This window comes from Hyperolius riggenbachi, chromosome 5 (genome assembly GCF_040937935.1).
Source record: "Hyperolius riggenbachi isolate aHypRig1 chromosome 5, aHypRig1.pri, whole genome shotgun sequence".
Lineage (NCBI taxonomy): Eukaryota > Metazoa > Chordata > Amphibia > Anura > Hyperoliidae > Hyperolius > Hyperolius riggenbachi.
Genome location: NC_090650.1, coordinates 401,059,456 through 401,080,456, shown reverse-complemented (window position 1 = coordinate 401,080,456; position 21,001 = coordinate 401,059,456). Strand labels below are relative to the sequence as shown.

Genomic DNA, 21,001 nt, shown 5'->3' with positions numbered 1-21,001 from the left:
GGCTGCTTTCACAGTGGGACGTTAAAGTCCCACGTTACAGCAGCCTGTAACGCAGCCCAACTCACAGCAATGAAAAATCAATGTGCTGTTCACAGTGCACATGTTGCGTAGGAGTATAACGCTGCATGTTAAATGAAAGTGCAGCATGCTGTGCGTTATACTCCTATTTAGCTGCGTTACATTGTTTGCACATGCTCAGTAATGTCTGTTTATTTTTTTGTTTTTGTTTTTTACGCATGCGCCGTTTTCATTCTATCAGTATAGAACGAAAACGGCGCACCAAGAGACTCATAACGCGGCTCTATTTAACGGCCAAATATAACACCACCATGTGTTGCGTTAGGGACACGTTGTACCACCTTAACGTCGCACAGAACGCAACGTCCGTATGGGAAAGCAGCCTAAAGGATCACTATCATGTTGTTGTTTTTTTTGTTCCTGAGTAAAATGCACTATAAATTACTTTTTTTTTCGCAATCTCACTGTCACTTACAATAGTCTAACAGATCTGACAGGTTTTGGACTAGTTTATCTCCTCATAGGGGATTCTCAGGGTTTCCCTTATGTTCAAAAGCATTTACTTAATGACAGTTGCTTGGTTCAACTGCCAATATGGTGTGCAAGAGAGTAAGGAAGCCATGGAAGCTCTCTGGAGAAATCCGGAACTCTGTGGCCACACCCATCTGTGTTCCCTCCCGGGCTGTGGAGTCGAGGAGTCTGAGCAATTTTGGGTACCTGGAGTCGGATGATTTTTGAACCAGATCCATAGCCTTTGTAAAAATTAGACTTATGGTGCCCATACACGATACAATAAACACGTTCAATTTTTCCCGTTTATTTGATCTAAATCAGGGGTCAGGAACCTTTTTGGCTGATAGAGCCATAAACCCCACATATTTTAAAATGTATTTCCCTGAGAGCCATACAATATGTTTCAAACTGGGACAGCGTGCATGCGCAGTAGAGGGCTCACATCCCTGTTGCTATGGTGATGTGTATACAATTGATCTTCCAGGCAGCAGAAGTGTCAGACATATCTTCAGCTTCTCTTGGCTCTTAGCAACATCAGCAATTTCAAGTGACAGGCAGCCTATTGGGCCAATCAAAGTGCAAGGATCTCGTCCTACAAAGTCACTGGACCGGACAGGGTCCAGAGTGGGACAATTGGAGCAGCCGTTAGTATTGGGGGGAGTGTGAGTAAGTTAGTAGTGCATGTTACAGCAGTAGTGTGCCTACTTTGAAAATGTTACTTGTGCTGCCACACTAAGCTGCGCTGATTGAGCAGTGTAGCTTAGTGAATAAACCCCTACTGATTTGTATATGAGCCAGATGTAGCCATCAAAAGAGCCGCATCTGGCTCCCGAGCCATAGGTTCCCTACCCCTGATCTAAATGATCGAATCGAATGAAAGTTGAAAATATTTTTTTTTTTCGATCAAGAAATTCGAATGATTGTCCTGTTTTTTTTTCGAGAAAAATCTGATCGTACATGCTGGAAAAATCTTTATATTCGATCTAACTGAATAATCGAACTAAATTATCTAATCAAAAAAATGAAAAATTGTATCATGTATGGGCACCTAAAGGAGTCGCAGCAATTTTGGGTACCTGGAGTCAGTCGGTGGTTTCATAAAATGAGGAGTCGGATGATTTTTGTACCGACTCCACAGCCCTGGTTGCCTCAGCCAGCCCCCAGCTCAGCAGATGCCTTTCAGGGTGCGGAGGCCGAGCTGGGGGCGGGCCATGGCAACACAGGTGGGGGTGGCCACAGAGCTCCAGACATTTTCACAGAGCCTTTGGGCAAAAACAACCAAAGCGGTCCTGCAGATGGGTGGTGGTGGTGCTTTTAACAATAATGTCCATTTTTTGGTGAAGTAGCAGTAATAGTTCTACTGGACATGGTTGTGGAAAACTTCCTGTTGTGCAGTTTTCATTGGAGGTGACCTCTGAGTTATGTTTTCCCCATGTGTACTGTAGGGTCACTTTCAGTTACTACGAGAGAAGTGTTGATCCGCAGGTAACGTTTCTCCTCTGCCATTTCCTTTGTGCGGAGTCTTGTAAAGCGGCCTGCAGGCTGTTTCCTCTGCCCTTGAATCCTCCGCGTATAAATGCATGGTAATCAGAGCGCGGTTTCACCGGCGGCGTGCAGAGAACCGTGCGCAGCATCTTTGCAGGCTGTAAAATCGTTCATGAAAGCGTTCCTCTGTCTGTCTGATCGGTGTGGCCTCGTTAATACGCCATGAAAGAGAACCTGTCTCTGATGATGGGATAAAATGCTTCCAGGGAAGACACGCTCTTCACCGCTACGGATGAAACGTTTCTTCCATCAGTCAAATCGTCTTCTGTACAGCCGGCTGGGGCGGTGATCTCTGCGCGTTGCAGACGGATAGTGCTTTAATTGGGGGTTTGTTGAGTGACCCCTGCTATGGGATAAAGCAGCGATTTATCTGATGAGGTGTCTTTTTTACCCAGAGTGCTCTGGTTTTATCCGCCACCTTTTCATGGGGTTGCACTCTTCCATTGTCCTCTGCATTTCCAGCGTTCGCTCTTATGCCGCCATCCTGCCGACTGATATTACTGTAATAATAGGCATTGTCCTGATCCCTGTATTCTTTGTGTGGCGCCACTTAGCCTTTTCTGTATTATTGATACAGTCATTTTTGCAGCAATTTCGCAGAAGTGACGGCACAGCCCTGGGCGCCAACTGACAGGTACATCTTCAGTCATTTCATTTTCTCCTGCTTTTGTGACCTTTTCTCGCAGCATCTTAGTGCTGTATCCAGAAATCTAACCACCGCCCATTCTCAGAAAACTCATACCAGACCCCAGAGTTAAAGTGACACTGAACCGAAAAAAAAAACATGATGAATTGTATGTGTAGTACAGATAATTGATAGAACATTATTAGCAAAGAAAAGAGTCATGTTAGCATTTTCAGGTGTATAGCTTTTTTTTTTTTTTTTTTTTTTTTTTTTTTTATAGCATTTCATCATTCCATCATATTTGCAAATACAAACCACACTCTGTATTTTAAACTATGAAACAGAGCAGAGCTAATGACCCTTTCAACTTCCCTGCAGTAAAAATCTTATCTGAAGTTGTCTTTCACTGTTTCTTGGAAGTGTGAGTGCCTCAGAAAACAGCACTGTAGGTGACCAAAGTTGGGTTAGAGAGCTCAGAGAAGTTTTGTTTTAGATAGATAACAATTGAAGTTTCTTAACTCTTCCTGTACAGAAAAACAATATTAAGGGGCCCATATACCTAACTATTTTCCCGCCGATATACGGCCGTTTCGATCACAGTGATCGAATTGGCTGTGAAATCGCCGCGCACACCGCTGACAGAACGATCGATTTCCATCCAAAATCGATCGTTCCCGTCGATCCATCCGTTTAGAAGATTTTTCTCGATCGCCGGCGGGTCGGGAGTGCGTCGATAGCGGCGTTCGAATACCCGACGACCGATGCAATACAGCGGGTATACATTACCTGTTCCGGCCGGCGCGAGTCCCCTGGCGAGTCTTCTTTCCGCGCTGGGTTCTGGACTGGCTGCAGCTACACAGAACTTCCTGTCCTGGCAGGAAGTTTAAACAGTAGAGCGCCCTCTACTGTTTAAACTTCCCCTGGAAAGGAAGTTGAGTAGCTGCAGGAACGGTCTGGAGCCCGGAGCGGAGAAGAAGACAGCGGTGACAGCGGGGACTCGTGCCGGCCGGAAAAGGTAATGTATGCAGGGGGGAGGGGGGGGGTGCGGCGGCAGCTCCACAGATTGTGATCGGTTTCAGGCTGAAATCGATTCACAATCTGTTTGCAGTAAAGGCAGTCATACGATCCCTCTCTGATCAGATTCGATCAGAGAGGGATCTATCTGTTGGTCGAATCTGATGGCAAATCGACCAGTGTATGGCCACCTTTAGACAGGTTTCTTTGCTACTTATGTTCTATTTCTTATCTGTACTACGCATACAATTCATTATCTCATGAGTTTATTTTCACTTCAGATTCCCTTTAAAAATGGCCTGAAAAGCACTGTGAAGCGGGAATACATTTATGGAGTTTCCTGGCTGATTCCCATCAGATTTGTTCACTTTGATGGAGTCTGACAATGAGAATGCCCCAACATGTCCGATTGCTTTCAACCAAAACTGATGACTAGACAGGATGGAAGATTTGCATTGATCAGGTGTGGTGGCTGATCGATGGGCCATAGCGTTGCACACCATTGAACAACGGAGCACTGGGTTATATCGATTTTCAAGGTTTGTTTGTTTTTTTTTAAATCCTATCTAGCGTGGGAACCAATACATCTGGGCACAGAATTAATCTGTGCTGGCATCAAAACAACGCATGCCCTGCGGATAAACGTTTAGGGCAGCTTAAAGTGAGTCACCTGAAATGAGATAGGTATGGAGGCTGCCTGTAACGATCGGTGACAACACACAGAGAGAGTCTGATTATTGGTGATCTGCAGAATCGCCAAGAATACAGATATACACCAGATTATGGATGATCTGCAGCATCACCAATAATCCAGGTGTTGCTAACCTCTGGCCACCTGTAATGAATGAGTATATGATGTAAAGATACAACTTTGAGTATGGACCACTGGGGAGCCAGTGGTCTGAAGCAATGTGGAATACCCCCTGTGGCAGTGGGAGATACTCCTGGAGCCTAGGGTCCCCTAGGAGAGGGGCCCAGGCTGAGTTGCAAGATGCCCTGCTGCTAATAGATAGAAGTGAGGCCCTAAGCTGGGTGTGAGGTCCTTGGTCTCTACACCCCGGAACTAGCCTGAGGCATAACACAGCAATAACACAGGTTCCTAGCCTTGGGTGTGAGGTCCTTGGTCTCTACACCCTGGAACTGGTCTAAAGCATAACACAGTAATAACACAGTTTCCTAGTCTGGGTGTGAGGTCCTTGGTCTCTACACCCTGGAACTGGTCTAAAGCATAACACAGTATTAACACAGTTTCCTAGTCTGGGTGTGAGGTCCTTGGTCTCTACACCCTGGAACTGGTCTAAAGCATAACACAGTATTAACACAGTTTCCTAGTCTGGGTGTGAGGTCCTTGGTCTCCACACCCTGGAACTGGTCTAAAGCATAACACAGAATAGTAATCTGGCTCAGTGTGAATTCCCAGGTCCACCTGGTTCTAACACACTGTGGGATCTGACTATGGTCTGTGTGCTCACACGCAAGCATTTGCAACGGCAGACAACGTGAGACTGAAGGGGAAGATCTTATATAGTGCAGCGCTGATCAGCGCCGCCCGTTGCCCTTCAGCCAATCGCCGTTTGCTGCGAGGTCAGCTGACCACGCGGGTCAGCTGATCCCTCTGTTTCCCATAAAGCCTCTGCCTCTCGGCGCGCGTATTCCTCAGCCTGTGTGCACATGAAGGCTGTACCACATCAGACATATGTCGCCGCACGGAAACCGCCGGCCTGATCGCGGAACTAGCCGCGCGGCTTTTCCGCAATTCTTCACACTGCCATATTTATTTCCTTTTAAACATTACCAGTTGCCTGGCAGTGCTAATCTCCTTGGCATCAGTAGTGTCTGAATCACACACCTGAAACAAGCAGGTGGCCAATCCAGTCAGACTTCAGTCAGGAACCTCTGATCCTCTTCTCCCTTTATACAAATAACTTCAGATCCACGGCAGTCTCTGTCATCAAATTTGCTGATGACACCACCATAGTCGGCTTTGTTACCAACAACGACGAGAACGTTTATCGCCAGCAGGTTGACAGCAATAGGCCACGGTTGCAGGGAGAAAAAGTTAGTCCTAAACACCGCCAAAAGATGATCTTTGAGTGTAGGAAGAACGTCCCCTTTTTCGATCTACATTGAAGTCGAAAGGATATCCTGTGTCATCCTCCTGGGCACAACCATCTTAACCGACCGGAGATGGAAGGCCAACACCAACTCCACCAAGAGGAAGGCCCAGCAGAGACTTTTCTTTCTTCGTCGAACGGAAGAAGTTTGGCCTGGCCCAAGAACTTCTGTTGAGTTTCTACTCCACAACTGAATCTGTCCTCTGTTCCTACATCCTGGTTTGTTATGCTGGCTCCTCTGCCAGTGACAGACACAAACTTCAGAGGGTCATCAGATCAACAGAGAGGATCATCGGGAAATCTCTCCCCCTTTGTACCTCCTCCACAACTCCAGAATACACACCAGAGCATTGAGTATGGCCAAGGATTCTTCACACCCAGGCCACCACTTCTTCAGTTGGCTCCCATCAGGCCAGAGGTTTAGGGCCATTTCCACCAGAACCTCAAGGCAGAGAAACTGTTTTTCCCTCAACTGTCAACCTCCTGAACTCTCTATTTTGTATATATTATTTTTCCTTTTTGTGTTACTGTATGTGGAAACTACAGTATTCTGTTGTCTCTTTGTATGTCCTATCTTGCACTAAAGCCCTGTACATGCCGATTCCGGGTCCTTTACGTGCCAAGTCTGATTACGGACACAACCCAGTCTTTTTTGGCAAATAAAAATGATTCCAATTGTGATCTGCATGCTTGTTCAGGGTCTATGGCTAAAAGTATTACAGGCAGATGATTAGCAGGACTGCCAGGCAATTTCTATTGCTTAAAGGACCATTGTCGAGAAAATCTTACAATTTAAAATACTGTTTATATAAACATACAAATAAGAAGTACATTTCCTAAAATGAGCCATAAGTTACTTTACTCCTATGTTGCTTTCACTTACAGTAGGTAATAGAAATCTGACATTACCAACAGGTTTTGGGTTAGTCCATCTCTTCATGGGGGATTCTCAGCATGGCCTTTATTCTTTATAAAGGCACTCCCTGGAAAAGATTTATTCAAAGATGCTGGACAGCCTTACTGGTCACCGTACACTTCTTTAGCAGTTGGACGGAGCAAATGCCATTCAATAAGTGCTTTTGAAAATAAAGAAATCCCTGAGAATCCCCCATGTGGAGATGGGCTAGTCCAAAACCTGTCGGATCTGTCAGATTTCTACTACTTACTGTAAGTGACAGCAACATGGGAGGAAAGTATAATCTATGGCTCATTTTACTCTGGGAGAAATGCACTTCTTATTTGTATATGATTACATACGGTTTAAATTTTAAGATTTTGTGTGGTCCTTTAACCACTTCACCACTGAGGGGTTTTACCCCCTGAGCACCAGAGCAATTTTCACCTTTCAGCGCTCCTTCCATTCATTCGTCTATAACTTTATCATTACTTATCGCAATGAAATGAACTATATCTTGTTTTTTCCGCCACCAATTAGGCTTTCTTTAGGTGGGACATTATGCCAAGAATTATTTTTTTCTAAATGTGTTTTAATGGGAAAATAGGAAAAATGTGGGGAAAAAAATAATTATTTTTCAGTTTTCGGCCATTATAGTTTTTAAATAATGCATGCTACTGTAATTAAAACCCATGAAATGTATTTGCCCATTTGTCCCGGTTATAAAACCATTTAAATTATGTCCCTATCACAATGTTTGGCGCCAATATTTTATTTGGAAATAAAGGTGCATTTTTTTAATTTTTGCGTCCATCCCTAATTACAAGCCCATAGTTTATAAAGTAACAGTGTTATACCCTCTTGACATAAATATTTAAAAAGTTCAGTCCCTAAGGTAACTATTTATGTATTTTTTTTAATTGTAAATTTTTTAATTTTTTTTTAATTACAAAAAAAAAAAAAATGGGGAGTGTGGGAGGTAATGAGTTAATTTTATATGTAAAAGTCATTTATTTGTATGTGAAAAATGTGTAGGGTGTAGTTTACTATTTGGCCACAAGATGGCCACAGTAACTTTTTGTTTTAATGCGACCTCCAAGCTTCCTTCCGGAAGCTTGGAGGAAGTATAAGGAGGCTGGACACGTGAGTTTTTTCTCACAATGATCGCGCTGCCCATAGGAGAGCAGCTGATCATTGCGGGGCTTAGATCAACGAACGGGAATGTATTTTCCCGTTCATTGATCTCTGGGCGAGCGGGCGGCGGCGTGTTTACTAGCGGCGGGCGGCGTGTTTACGAGCGGGAGCGCGGGCAGCGTCGGGAACGCGGAAAGTACGTGTTTCTCCGTCCCTGGTTGTTAAAGGATGGAAAAAGGGGCGGAGAAATACGTACGCGCGGGGGTAAAGTGGTTAAAAGGAAATAAAATATGGGAGCCTCCATATGCCTCTCCCCTCGGATGTCAAGAGGGGCTGTCAGTCATACTATCACAGAAAAAAACAAACATACAGGTATATTGCTACAGTAAAAAAAGAGAAAATCCTTCTTAGCATTTCCCATTTTAACTGTGGCTGTTTTGAAGCCAATCCTAATGTAATTTCCTCCCTTACTCTCCTCTGCCTCATTTGCCCGTCCTTCACTATAGAAAGTGCATTGTCTCAGCATGAGAAATATTAGCCAATCAGAGAGGAACAGAGTTGTGGGAGGGGAAAGCAGGAGGGAAAGAGGCTTTAGCCAATCAGGCTGCATTAGTTAAGTCTGAGGGGAAAGTAGAGAAGCAAAAAAAGGACAACCCAGCATGCTCTGCAACTTCCTTTGTGTGTACCAAATCAGAGTCATGTAAACTGGGGAATGATTATTCATCAACAAGAAAAGTAATAGTGATTTTAACTTTTGGATTGCCTGATTAGCATCCTTATTACTTGTTTACCAGATAAAAATAAAGAATGAATTTTATGCCCGACAGTTACACTTTAACTTTGGATATGTTACTGCTGAGCACTAATGATTATTATTATTATTTAGTATTTATATAGCGCCGACATATTACGCAGCGCTGTACAGAGTATATATATATATATATATATTGTCTTCTCACTAACTGTCCCTCAAAGAAGCTCACAATCTAATCCCTACCATTGCCATATGTCTATATTATGTAGTGTAAGTACTGTAGTCTAGGGCCAATTTTAGGGGGAGCCAATTAACTTATCCGTATGTTTTTGGAATGTGGGAGGAAACCGGAGTGCCCAGAGGAAACCCACACAGACACGGAGAGAACATACAAACTCTTTGCAGATAGTGCCCTGGCTGGGATTCGAACCAGGGACCCAGCGCTGCAAGGCAAGAGAGCTAACCACTACGCCACCATGCTTAATGATCAAACTGAACAGGCGCCGCTGATGCACACTTCCTGTTTATACTTATAACATAGATTAAACCCATGTCCAACCCGTATGTGCCACAAATAACCTGCTTCATCCTTTTCTTCCTCCTCTCAATGCATGTGGGTTTACCTTTTGATCTTCCATGATGGTTGTTGGGTTGTGAATCATAATGTTGAAATTTAATGTAAGTGCATCTTATGTAACCATGTGGCAGAGTTAAAGGTAAATTACATGTTTATCGGGAATTGTTTACTTAGACCTAAATGAGGAGTCAGAAACCCTTTTCTTATACCAGCAAAAAATAAAATTGTTCTGCACCATTGTATTTGGAAATGAGTCAGGATCGCGCTAATGCTGCCGACATAAATGTCAAGCTAATTCTTATTTTACGTTAACCCCGTGCCTTCCACAGGCATGGCACTCACACATCTCTCTCCATTTGTCATCCTTTCTTTGCCACATAAGCAGATTGAGTTGGCAGTTTTTTATGACCTCATCTGAATGTATGATCAGTGTGAGCGGGTGGTGGATGTAAATGGGCTGTGAAGCTTTCCTGGGTTGATTTCAGTCACATAAAGTCACCCTCCGCTGGTCCACAGTCCAGTTCTGTCACACACGCCTGTTGTAGGACTTTCGGTATGGAAAAGGAGTCAGCATGGTCACTCCAACTAGTATGTGGCCACACAGCAGGATGTGATGTACTGTGTTTTGACGCCATAACCTATGTATCTACGGTGCTTTTTTTTACTGACGACCTGCAATTTATTTTTTTTAATTTATTTTTTGAGCGGCAAGGGGTCGTTTCCACAATATCACGATGTGGATACAGCAACACGACCACACAAACGTAGCGCGGCAATAATGACCATCACGACGACTCCAGCCCAAAATACCACAATCATTTGAAGTCTTGTCCATGCCCGTCATGTATCGTTGTGTGACCTCGCGCTTTACCCGCCGGCAGGAAGAGGCATCGCTGACGACTGTCGTCAAGGGGAGGTCGCTGGACCCGACAGGTGGCAAATACGGAGCTATAATCTTACGCCCAGCATATAAAGTTTTTCACATGTTTGTGCTACAGCAGCTTTGCTCTGGGTTAAGACTAAGGACTTGTTCGCACTACAGGGGCTTTTCTAAGAGCTTTGTGATTTTAAAAGCACTTGCTAATGTTATCCTATGTGTGTGTTCTCACTGGAACAATGGGATTTTGTAAATATCCCCCATAGCATTGCATTAGCAAGTGATTTTAAAAGCTCTAGAGCTTAAAAAGGTCTTGTAGTGTGAATCAGCCCTTGGGTCCCTTTTCCACAAGCAGTTAATAGGCAGTGAAAAGACTGGCAAACTCTTACAACTGCTTGCTGCTGCCTGGCAACTGCTTGCTGCTGCCTGGCAACTGCTCACTGAGCATGCAGTTCAGCCGCTTGTGGAAAAGAGCCCTAAGAGTTTTTAATAAAGGCTTCATACACACACTAGAGTAAACTCAGTTGAGATTACCGCTAGAGTGCAAGAGTCTAGTGTGTGTATGGTGGCCCAAATAGGTCAGCAAGAGATCCGGCATGTAGGATCATCTCACCCATTTCTATTGTTCTCTCTCTTGCTCCACCGCCCCCCCCCCCCCCCCCTCTGGGGTGCTTCATTTTCTAGTTCTTCTTTCCCCCTTTATAGCAACAAGATGCGTCTCTAGCCTTCAGGCTAGCAACACATCTGTAAAGCCTCAGCCACAAACTGTCACACAAGACATCATGTCCCAATCTCTGCCAGTTGTATGTCGTCTGGTGTTAGTCATGTGACTAACACTGTGGCTAATCCCTGCCAGGTGACAGTAATCGAAGGTATGTACAGGCCTTTAGCTTTTACTTTCCAGGCACACCAGTTGTCCTCCTTCGGACCACTTCTGGTAGGTTCTGACCACTGCGTATTGGGAAAACTGCAGGAGACACATTGTTTTGAGATGGTCTGGCCCATGTAGTTTCCACAGTTTGGGCTAGTCAAAGTAGCTCAGACCTTTGCACTACCATTTTTCATGCTTCTAACTTATCACCTTCAAGAGTTGACTGATCACTTGCTGCCTAATATATCCCAAAGGAAGGTAGGATAGAAAGGTGCTGGCACTGCAGCTAGGTGTGCAGGGAGGGTTGCAGGGGTGCAGACCAGGTATCCGGTGCAATGCAGATAGACCAGTGTGCTCAGGATCAGATAGACATCATATGCAGACAGAGAAAAAGATGAGAAATGCCGGCACTGCTGTAAACTGCTTGTTTATCCATAACACATGGTGCAACATCGTGGATTCAAATGTATGCATATTGAGAAGTAACATACCGGTTTGCTGGTAAAGCTGTGCGGTAGTTGCTGGGGGATGAGAGCCTTACAGCCGTTTCGCGCAGATGCGCTTCTACGGAGGCTTCTCTGTAGAAGTGCATCTGTGCAAAGCGGCTGTAAGGCTCTCATCCCCCAGCACCCACCGCACAGCTTTACCAGCAAACCGGTATGTTACTTCTCAATATGCATACATTTGAATCCACAATGTTGCACCATGTGTTATGAATAAACAAGCAGTTTACAGCAGTGCCGGCATTTCTCATCTTTTTCTCTGTCTAATATATCCCAACCCTTGACACATCCTGCTGAGAAATAAGTTATTTACTTCACCTGTCAGTGGTTTAAATGTTGTGACTGCAGAGTGTACAGTGATGGGCAAAAATAGTATCGTCCTTGTGTTTATGTCAGCAAGAACACCACTTCTCCCAGAAAATTGTTTAATACACAAATGGTTTGGTATTGTCATGTGTATTTCTTTTGTTGTTACTGGAAGTGCGAGGCAGGCAAAATCGCGCATGCAATTTGGACGTACCATTCTCCGCCATGGGTTGCAATGTGAATTACAGCTGCATTCTCCGCCATAGGCTGTAATGTGAATAACAGCTGCATTCTCCGCCATAGGCGGCAATGTGAATTACAGCTGCATTCTTCGCCATAGGCAGCAATGTGAATTACAGCTGCATTCTCCGCCATAGGCTGCAATGTGAATTACAGCTGCATTCTCCGCCATAGGCTGTAATGTGAATAACAGCTGCATTCTCCGCCATAGGCGGCAATGTGAATTACAGCTGCATTCTTCGCCATAGGCAGCAATGTGAATTACAGCTGCATTCTCCGCCATAGGCTGCAATGTGAATAACAGCTGCATTCTCCGCCATAGGCTGCAATGTGAATTACAGCTGCATTCTCCGCCATAGGCTGCAATGTGAATTACAGCTGCATTCTCCGCCATAGGCTGCAATGTGAATTACAGCTGCATTCTCCTCCATAGGCTGCAATGTGAATTACAGCACTAACACAGTACTTTGGGCGCCTTCAAAAGACTAAGCCCAAACTCCTAAAAACAGCATAATTCGGCCACCAGCCATAGCTGGCAGTCGAATTACGCCTTACCGCTGAGTCCAGCGGCCTGGAGGGGGAATAGTACAATCTTACGCCACTGATACTTTTGCGGGAGCAGGGTGAAAAGAAAAATAGTCTTTGCCCTGTGACCAAATTGCTTGGTGCCTTAAAGGGAGATTTGCGGGGTATAAAGGGCTTGTTCTGCCGTGGGAGTGCAGGGTTTTAGCACTGCTCATATTCCTTAACATAAATAACAGGTAAAAACATGTATTTAAATTTGCTTCAGGCAGGGAACACACTTGACAGTTTTCGTGCGCGTTTTCTGCACAGAAAAACTGAGAACTCATGTTAATCAATGTGCTAGTGCACACTTACTGTGTTGTTCGCGCGCAGAAAAAACACTGACATTCTGCATCCTGATTCTGCACATTTTGGCAGTTTTCTGTATCAATTACATCAGCTGCTATGAAAAAACGCGAGCGTTTTCCTGCATGGAAACACACTTAGTGTGCAGAAAAAGTATGCAGAAAAACGCGCGCGGAAAACTGAAAGTCAAGTGTGTTCCCTGCCTCAGACTCTCTTTAATTCAGGGGTGCCCACACTTTTTCGGCTCGCGAGCTACTTTAAAATTCGCAGAGGCCAGGAGATCTACCAACATTTCAAATATTGAGTCTTGTATAGTCATATAACAACATTATAAATGCTAAGTTTAGCATTGGAAATGTTGGTAGATATGTTGGACTCGGCTATCAGAATTGCACCACAACCATAGACACTGACATATATATACGATACGAACATTGTTGGCAGCACATGGCACAAAATACTTCCCCACACAGTGACATGAACAACCCCCCTCCCCACCCCAGCATATTTGGCAGCACATGGCAAAGAAGAATCCTTCCCCACACAGTCAGATAAACCCCCCTCCCCATCCCACCATATTTGGCAGCATATGGCAAATAATCCTCTTAACTAGGGGTGCCCACATTTTTTAAACTCGCTTGCTTAACCCCCCAGCCAAATTTCTCCCCAGCCGATATTTCTACCCGTTGATCGCGATCGACCTATTGGGCACCCCTGCTTTAATTAAAAGTATACGTGGAAGAACTCTTAAAGTATAGTTTATCTATATTCAGCCGTGTTAGTACCTTCACTCATTTAGTTAGTGTGGTGTGCCTTTTACTAAAGTTCTAAACTGGTAGATCTGCTCAGAGAGGTCACTTGGTGTCCATCATGGTGACCCATCTTACCGTCATGATCACCCATCCCACAAGAAGGACCTTCTGTTAGGCTAGTGTCACACTGGGGTGTTGTGTTGCACATCCTATAAAAATAGGATGGCAATGGAGGGGAATTAGCGTGCATTAAAAGTCAATTGAAAAAAAAAAAAGTGTGATGCAAGGTGGAGGCGCCCCAAAAATATAAAATAACTAAAAACTGTTTAATAAGGAAAGGTACAGTTGGCTTAACTCTCCAGAGGATTTTAAAGCAGCCTATATAACTAGATTGAGATACAAGAGTTTATTGCACAAAGTAGGGTCAGATGACGCATTTTGCGGGCATTTCCAGCTTCATCGGGTTAATAGTAACCACAAAAAGTGCCTCACTGAGGTGCTCCAGTCTGGCTCTCTGGCCAAAAGGAACTTTTGATCTCTACTAATCAATGACCTTCTATATAGATATAAACAAGCTCTACCACTGTTACATAGGACTAAAATCTATTAACCCTTCGCACACTCACATGCAAATGTTCAAACAATTGCATTCACGGATTCACTCATCCAGGCACAACTGTTATCCCTACAGCTAAATTAAAAGCCAGGGTTTTAGTTCACAGAAGAATGCATTCTTATGCTTAGTCACCTACACTGCGCAGAAGTACCCAGGTAAACATAGGTGTCCTAACTCTGGTCCTGTAACATGCATAGTGCAGACATGCAAACACATTCATTGCATCAAACCTATCAATGGATTAGGAGCACACATCCTAACTTCCTCTCCTGGGAAAGACAGTGCATCTTACCAATCGCACAAGGGAGCTAATGTTATGTGTCCATGTGCACCATGCGCATACACCAGCATAAGCTGTCTGCATGCTGACAAACATACAGGGGAAGGGGGGAGTGCACCGAATTGGACCCTAGCCACAGGGGTCAATGAGAAGAATAAACATACATATATCCAGGCACATCGCCTCTAGTTAGGACATTAAATAAATTATTAGGGAAAGGGAGGTGCTGAAAGGGGGTGTGGCTAGAAAACAGCAAAAATCTATTAACCCTTCGCACACTCACATGCAAATGTTCAAACAATTGCATTCACGGATTCACTCATCCAGGCACAACTGTTATCCCTACAGCTAAATTAAAAGCCAGGGTTTTAGTTCACAGAAGAATGCATTCTTATGCCTAGTCACCTACACTGCGCAGAAGTACCCAGGTAAACATAGGTGTCCTAACTCTGGTCCTGTAACATGCATAGTGCAGACATGCAAACACATTCATTGCATCAAACCTATCAATGGATTAGGAGCACACATCCTAACTTCCTCTCCTGGGAAAGACAGTGCATCTTACCAATCGCACAAGGGAGCTAATGTTATGTGTCCATGTGCACCATGCGCATACACCAGCATAAGCTGTCTGCATGCTGACAAACATACAGGGGAAGGGGGGAGTGCACCGAATTGGACCCTAGCCACAGGGGTCAATGAGAAGAATAAACATACATATATCCAGGCACATCGCCTCTAGTTAGGACATTAAATAAATTATTAGGGAAAGGGAGGTGCTGAAAGGGGGTGTGGCTAGAAAACAGCAAAAATCTATTAACCCTTCGCACACTCACATGCAAATGTTCAAACAATTGCATTCACGGATTCACTCATCCAGGCACAACTGTTATCCCTACAGCTAAATTAAAAGCCAGGGTTTTAGTTCACAGAAGAATGCATTCTTATGCTTAGTCACCTACACTGCGCAGAAGTACCCAGGTAAACATAGGTGTCCTAACTCTGGTCCTGTAACATGCATAGTGCAGACATGCAAACACATTCATTGCATCAAACCTATCAATGGATTAGGAGCACACATCCTAACTTCCTCTCCTGGGAAAGACAGTGCATCTTACCAATCGCACAAGGGAGCTAATGTTATGTGTCCATGTGCACCATGCGCATACACCAGCATAAGCTGTCTGCATGCTGACAAACATACAGGGGAAGGGGGGAGTGCACCGAATTGGACCCTAGCCACAGGGGTCAATGAGAAGAATAAACATACATATATCCAGGCACATCGCCTCTAGTTAGGACATTAAATAAATTATTAGGGAAAGGGAGGTGCTGAAAGGGGGTGTGGCTAGAAAACAGCAAAAATCTATTAACCCTTCGCACACTCACATGCAAATGTTCAAACAATTGCATTCACGGATTCACTCATCCAGGCACAACTGTTATCCCTACAGCTAAATTAAAAGCCAGGGTTTTAGTTCACAGAAGAATGCATTCTTATGCTTAGTCACCTACACTGCGCAGAAGTACCCAGGTAAACATAGGTGTCCTAACTCTGGTCCTGTAACATGCATAGTGCAGACATGCAAACACATTCATTGCATCAAACCTATCAATGGATTAGGAGCACACATCCTAACTTCCTCTCCTGGGAAAGACAGTGCATCTTACCCTAATAATTTATTTAATGTCCTAACTAGAGGCGATGTGCCTGGATATATGTATGTTTATTCTTCTCATTGACCCCTGTGGCTAGGGTCCAATTCGGTGCACTCCCCCCTTCCCCTGTATGTTTGTCAGCATGCAGACAGCTTATGCTGGTGTATGCGCATGGTGCACATGGACACATAACATTAGCTCCCTTGTGCGATTGGTAAGATGCACTGTCTTTCCCAGGAGAGGAAGTTAGGATGTGTGCTCCTAATCCATTGATAGGTTTGATGCAATGAATGTGTTTGCATGTCTGCACTATGCATGTTACAGGACCAGAGTTAGGACACCTATGTTTACCTGGGTACTTCTGCGCAGTGTAGGTGACTAAGCATAAGAATGCATTCTTCTGTGAACTAAAACCCTGGCTTTTAATTTAGCTGTAGGGATAACAGTTGTGCCTGGATGAGTGAATCCGTGAATGCAATTGTTTGAACATTTGCATGTGAGTGTGCGAAGGGTTAATAGATTTTTGCTGTTTTCTAGCCACACCCCCTTTCAGCACCTCCCTTTCCCTAATAATTTATTTAATGTCCTAACTAGAGGCGATGTGCCTGGATATATGTATGTTACATAGGACTGGGACAACAGCTCAGATTGGAGTTGGCCTTTAACGTGTAACTGTCGGGCGTAAAATCAAAAATCAATTCTTTATAATTCCCCACTTTACCTGACTCTTATTTGGTACATTGCCACACAAAGGAAGTTGCAGGGCATGCTGTTTTTTGTTTTTTGTTGCTTCTTTACTTTCCCCTCAGACTCAACTAATGCAGCCTGATTGGATAAAGCCTCTTTCCCTCCTGTTTTCCCCTCCCACACCTCTGTTCCTTTCTGATTGGCCAATACTTCTCATGCCGATACAATGCACTTCCTATTGCAGAGCTGGGTGGAAGTGCCTGAAGACTGGGAGGCCAGCTGGCAATGCATACACAATCAGGCAGAGGAGAGTAAGGGAGGAAATGACCTCAGGATTGGCTTCAAGATAGACAGTTAAAATGGAGAAGGATTTCCTCCTTTTTCTATAGAAAAATCACTAAAATCAAAAGGTGGACAGTGCAATACATATGTTATGTACCGTAAGTAGAGCAAGCATTTATCTACTTACTAGTCACCTTTGCCCGTTTAAAAATGGGCTAGATCTATCACTGTGCATGCGCACTCGTCCGCAGCACGCCCGACTGCCAGTCTTCCCCTTGGCCCGTCTTCCCTTGCGGCGCATCACTCCCCCTCAGAGTCTCTGCGTCCCTGCACATGCGCAGAGCGCAAAAGGGACACACACGGACATGGGACGAAGAGATTAGGGATTATTATAGAGGATATCTGTGTGTTTTTTTCTGAGATAGTATGGCTGACAGCTCCTCTTTAACAAACTGGTTTCTTGTTTTTTAAAACCCGTGGAAAAGGAGCGCAAAAGAGTTGAATTAAGGACATTACATTTTTGCGGACTGATTATAAATATTCCCTGTTAGCTGCAACCGGCTTTTCCACTGAACAGTGTTCTCCTCTGTTACATTTGCAGCATCGATACTCAGAAGCGCGCCAGATTGATGCAAACCTGTGCTGATTGCCGGCGAGGGGGAGGAATGGAGGGGACGCTTCACAGCTCACACGTTTTGCTCTCTGGCGGCGCTCATGCATATGTATTTGCGGCACGATGAGCAGGTTCTGCGCCATACCGTGGCTGGGAGGAGTGGGCGGTGTTGGTGCGATTCTATTTTAAACAATGGATGGGGACGCTGGCATTGTGTACGTCGCTGTCACCGAATCTGCTGTTATCGAGTCTGATCCGCTGGAAAGAAATGTTTTTAATAGTTTTTTTGTCGTTGTTGTGTCTCCAGAAATAACTTTTAACAACATTCTTTGTTTTCACACATAACATATGGATGGAACTGTTCTGACAACATGGGGACGATGTGCATGATTTTTGAAGTCATTTAAGAGAGGCATACTTTTTATATATATGATTCTGTAACTTCAGTAAAAGGGGTCATACTTACAATGACAGAAGGGTGCCAGGAAATAGGGTGACAATACAAGCACCCCAGTGACTGACCTAACCCTAAGGGGTAAGGTTGGGCACTGGCATTCAGATACTGAAAAGTCGAAGCCAGACATTAAGATTTCAGTCCCTGGCACTTGGATTTGGTGCCAGGAGCAGATTTAAAGAAAAGCAAGCATAGGTTAGGCATGGTTTAAAGTGGACCCAAATTAAAAATACAAGACTTCAGAAATAATCTATTTTCTAAATTATAATAATAAATAGCAGCTTTTTTTCAGCTGTATGAAGACAAATATAAAATATTTTACATTTATTGGAGGAACCCCTCCCTTCCTTTCATATTGCCGGGACAGAATCCGGCAGACTGGTGGAGTAGGAGGTGTCCGTTAAAGGAGGAATTGCTAATGGCTGCCACCTGTATAACCTTAGTTATGCAAAGAGAAGGGTGAAAAGCAGGCACAGAAATGCTCATAGTCTTGAAGGAGTTTTTATTTATCTTTGCATGTGTCAGAGTGGTGCAACTAAATATTTTGAATTAAAAAAAATGTTTGGTTTGGGTCCACTTTAATTATGCTGAATATGCATTCTGAACTAAGCCATTATTTATCTGCCAACTCCCAGTTTGATCAGTTCCAGTCCAGGTTTCACACAAAGCACTCCACAGAAGCAGCCCTTACTAAAGTGGCCAGTGATCTTCTTGCGGCTAAATCCAATGGTCATCATTCCATAGTCATCCTTCTCAATCTGTCATCAGCGTTTGATATGGTTGACCACACCCTACTCCTACAGATACTTTCATCTGTAGACATAAAGGGCCTCACACTCAGGGGCGTAGCAATATGGGGTGCAGAGGTTGCGACCGCATCAAGGCCGTCAGGCCAGAGTGGCCTCGAAGGGCCCTCCCTCAACTACAGTATTAGCTCTCTATTGGTCCTGTGCTCATAATAATCACTTCTATAGATAATTTGAATAGTGGTAATCATTAACAAACTGTTCCCCATCCCCTTCTTGCACCTCTGACACTGTAGTTGCCATTGGCAGGTTTTGGTGCGCCGTATAAATTGTTATGTATAGAGTGTGTGTGGAGCCCCATTGTAAAACTTGCATCGGGGCCCACAGCTCCTTAGCTTTGCCATTGAGAGTCGCTATCTCCTGGATATCTTTCTATCTCTCTGGATGATCTTTCACAGTCTCTTACTCAGATCAGATTCTTTTCCACATCCTTTATCTGTGGGGGTGCCTCAAGGCTTTGTCAGTGGCCCCCTCATCTTTTCCATCTACATGAATGGCCTTGGCAACATAATCAACTAATTTGATTTTCAATGCCAGGCATATGCAGACGATACACAACTGTACCCCTCAGCCCCAGACCTTAACTCCCTCCTCACATTTGTTCCTGACTAGTTGTCTGCTATACAGTATATTCTTTCATGAACTCTCCCTCCTTAAAACTTTATATATGCAAAACAGAACTAATCATTTATGGAATACTCGACACTGTAGGGGTTGTTCTCTGCTCATTTCTTGATGCTGTTTTACTTTTCCCTGCAGTGTGGAGGTCACCTTGATGAAGCAGGACGCTGGATCTATGTGGCCAGAGGTCATTATCGGTAACAAGCAAGGAAAGTTCATAGCGGACCCAGCACTGTGTGCGGCCATATCGGAGCAGCTGAGGCACCTCACCTCTGAGGAGCTGGTAAGCGGAACTCTTCCTAAAGCAGGGCGAATTTGTGAATATGGTGCGAGTTTCTGTCTTAAACAGATAAAAAGGCTGTATCAACCTGAAGCTGACTCCAGTCATGAAACTTCACATATTTCATGTGGCAAAAAGTAGTTCTGCTGCCTGCTAATGTATGGTCACCAAAAAGCCAAATCCTTCTATCTGATCTCCTGGTCATGTGGTTATGTCTGATGACAATGCATGCTGGGAGACTGAACTCGGCGGAAGCTGCAGGCGGCCCAGCCCAGTCTCTGCCTCTCTGTTGCTCTTCGTATCTTTATTGAGCAAGCTGAGGGTGGTGCCCAAGCATCAGGGTGTCCTCCAGACTGGAGTATATGTTCCAGTGGTGCCGCCAGATAAAAGTATTGGTTGTGTTTACTGTACACTTACCAGGTACCCATTCCAATACGAACCCTCTCCTCCTAGTGCCTAACACTAACCCCACCATCACAGACACACCCCCCCCCCTAAAATCACTGATATTCTTCAAGTTAATTTCGATAGTAAAATATCAGTAATCTTTACCGATATTATACTATGACCTAACCTAAACCTATCTTAACATTAGCCCTCCCTCTTGATGCCTATCAGTAACCGATCCGCCCCTGGCACTGCCTGACACTAAAATTACCTGGTGGTGCCAAACCTCCACTCACACCACACACACACCAAACACACACAACACACACACACACCACACACACACACACACACACCACACACACACACACCACACACACACACACCACACACACACACAACACACACACACACAACACACACACACACACACACACACACACACACACACACACACACACACACACACACACACACACACACACACACACCACACACACACACACACACACACCACACACACACACCACACACACACACACACACACACACACACCACACACCTACATACACACACACACCACACACCTACATACACACACACACACCACATACCCACACACACACACCACACACACACCCACAGACCCACACACACACACCACACACCACACACACACACCCCACGGTGCCTAACCCTATAGGTCC

The 21,001-nt window shown here is 44.5% G+C and overlaps 1 protein-coding gene across 1 annotated transcript in view; it reads left to right on the top strand.

Annotated features, from left to right (window-relative positions):
• The window catches only part of NUDCD1 (NudC domain containing 1), a 164,855-nt gene that overhangs the window by 123,827 nt on the left and 20,027 nt on the right, over window positions 1–21,001 (top strand). Inside the window, exon 7 of the mRNA XM_068237918.1 lies at window positions 19,765–19,909. Coding sequence (XP_068094019.1) covers window positions 19,765–19,909 — 145 coding nt within the window. The remainder of the gene's footprint in view (window positions 1–19,764; window positions 19,910–21,001) is intronic.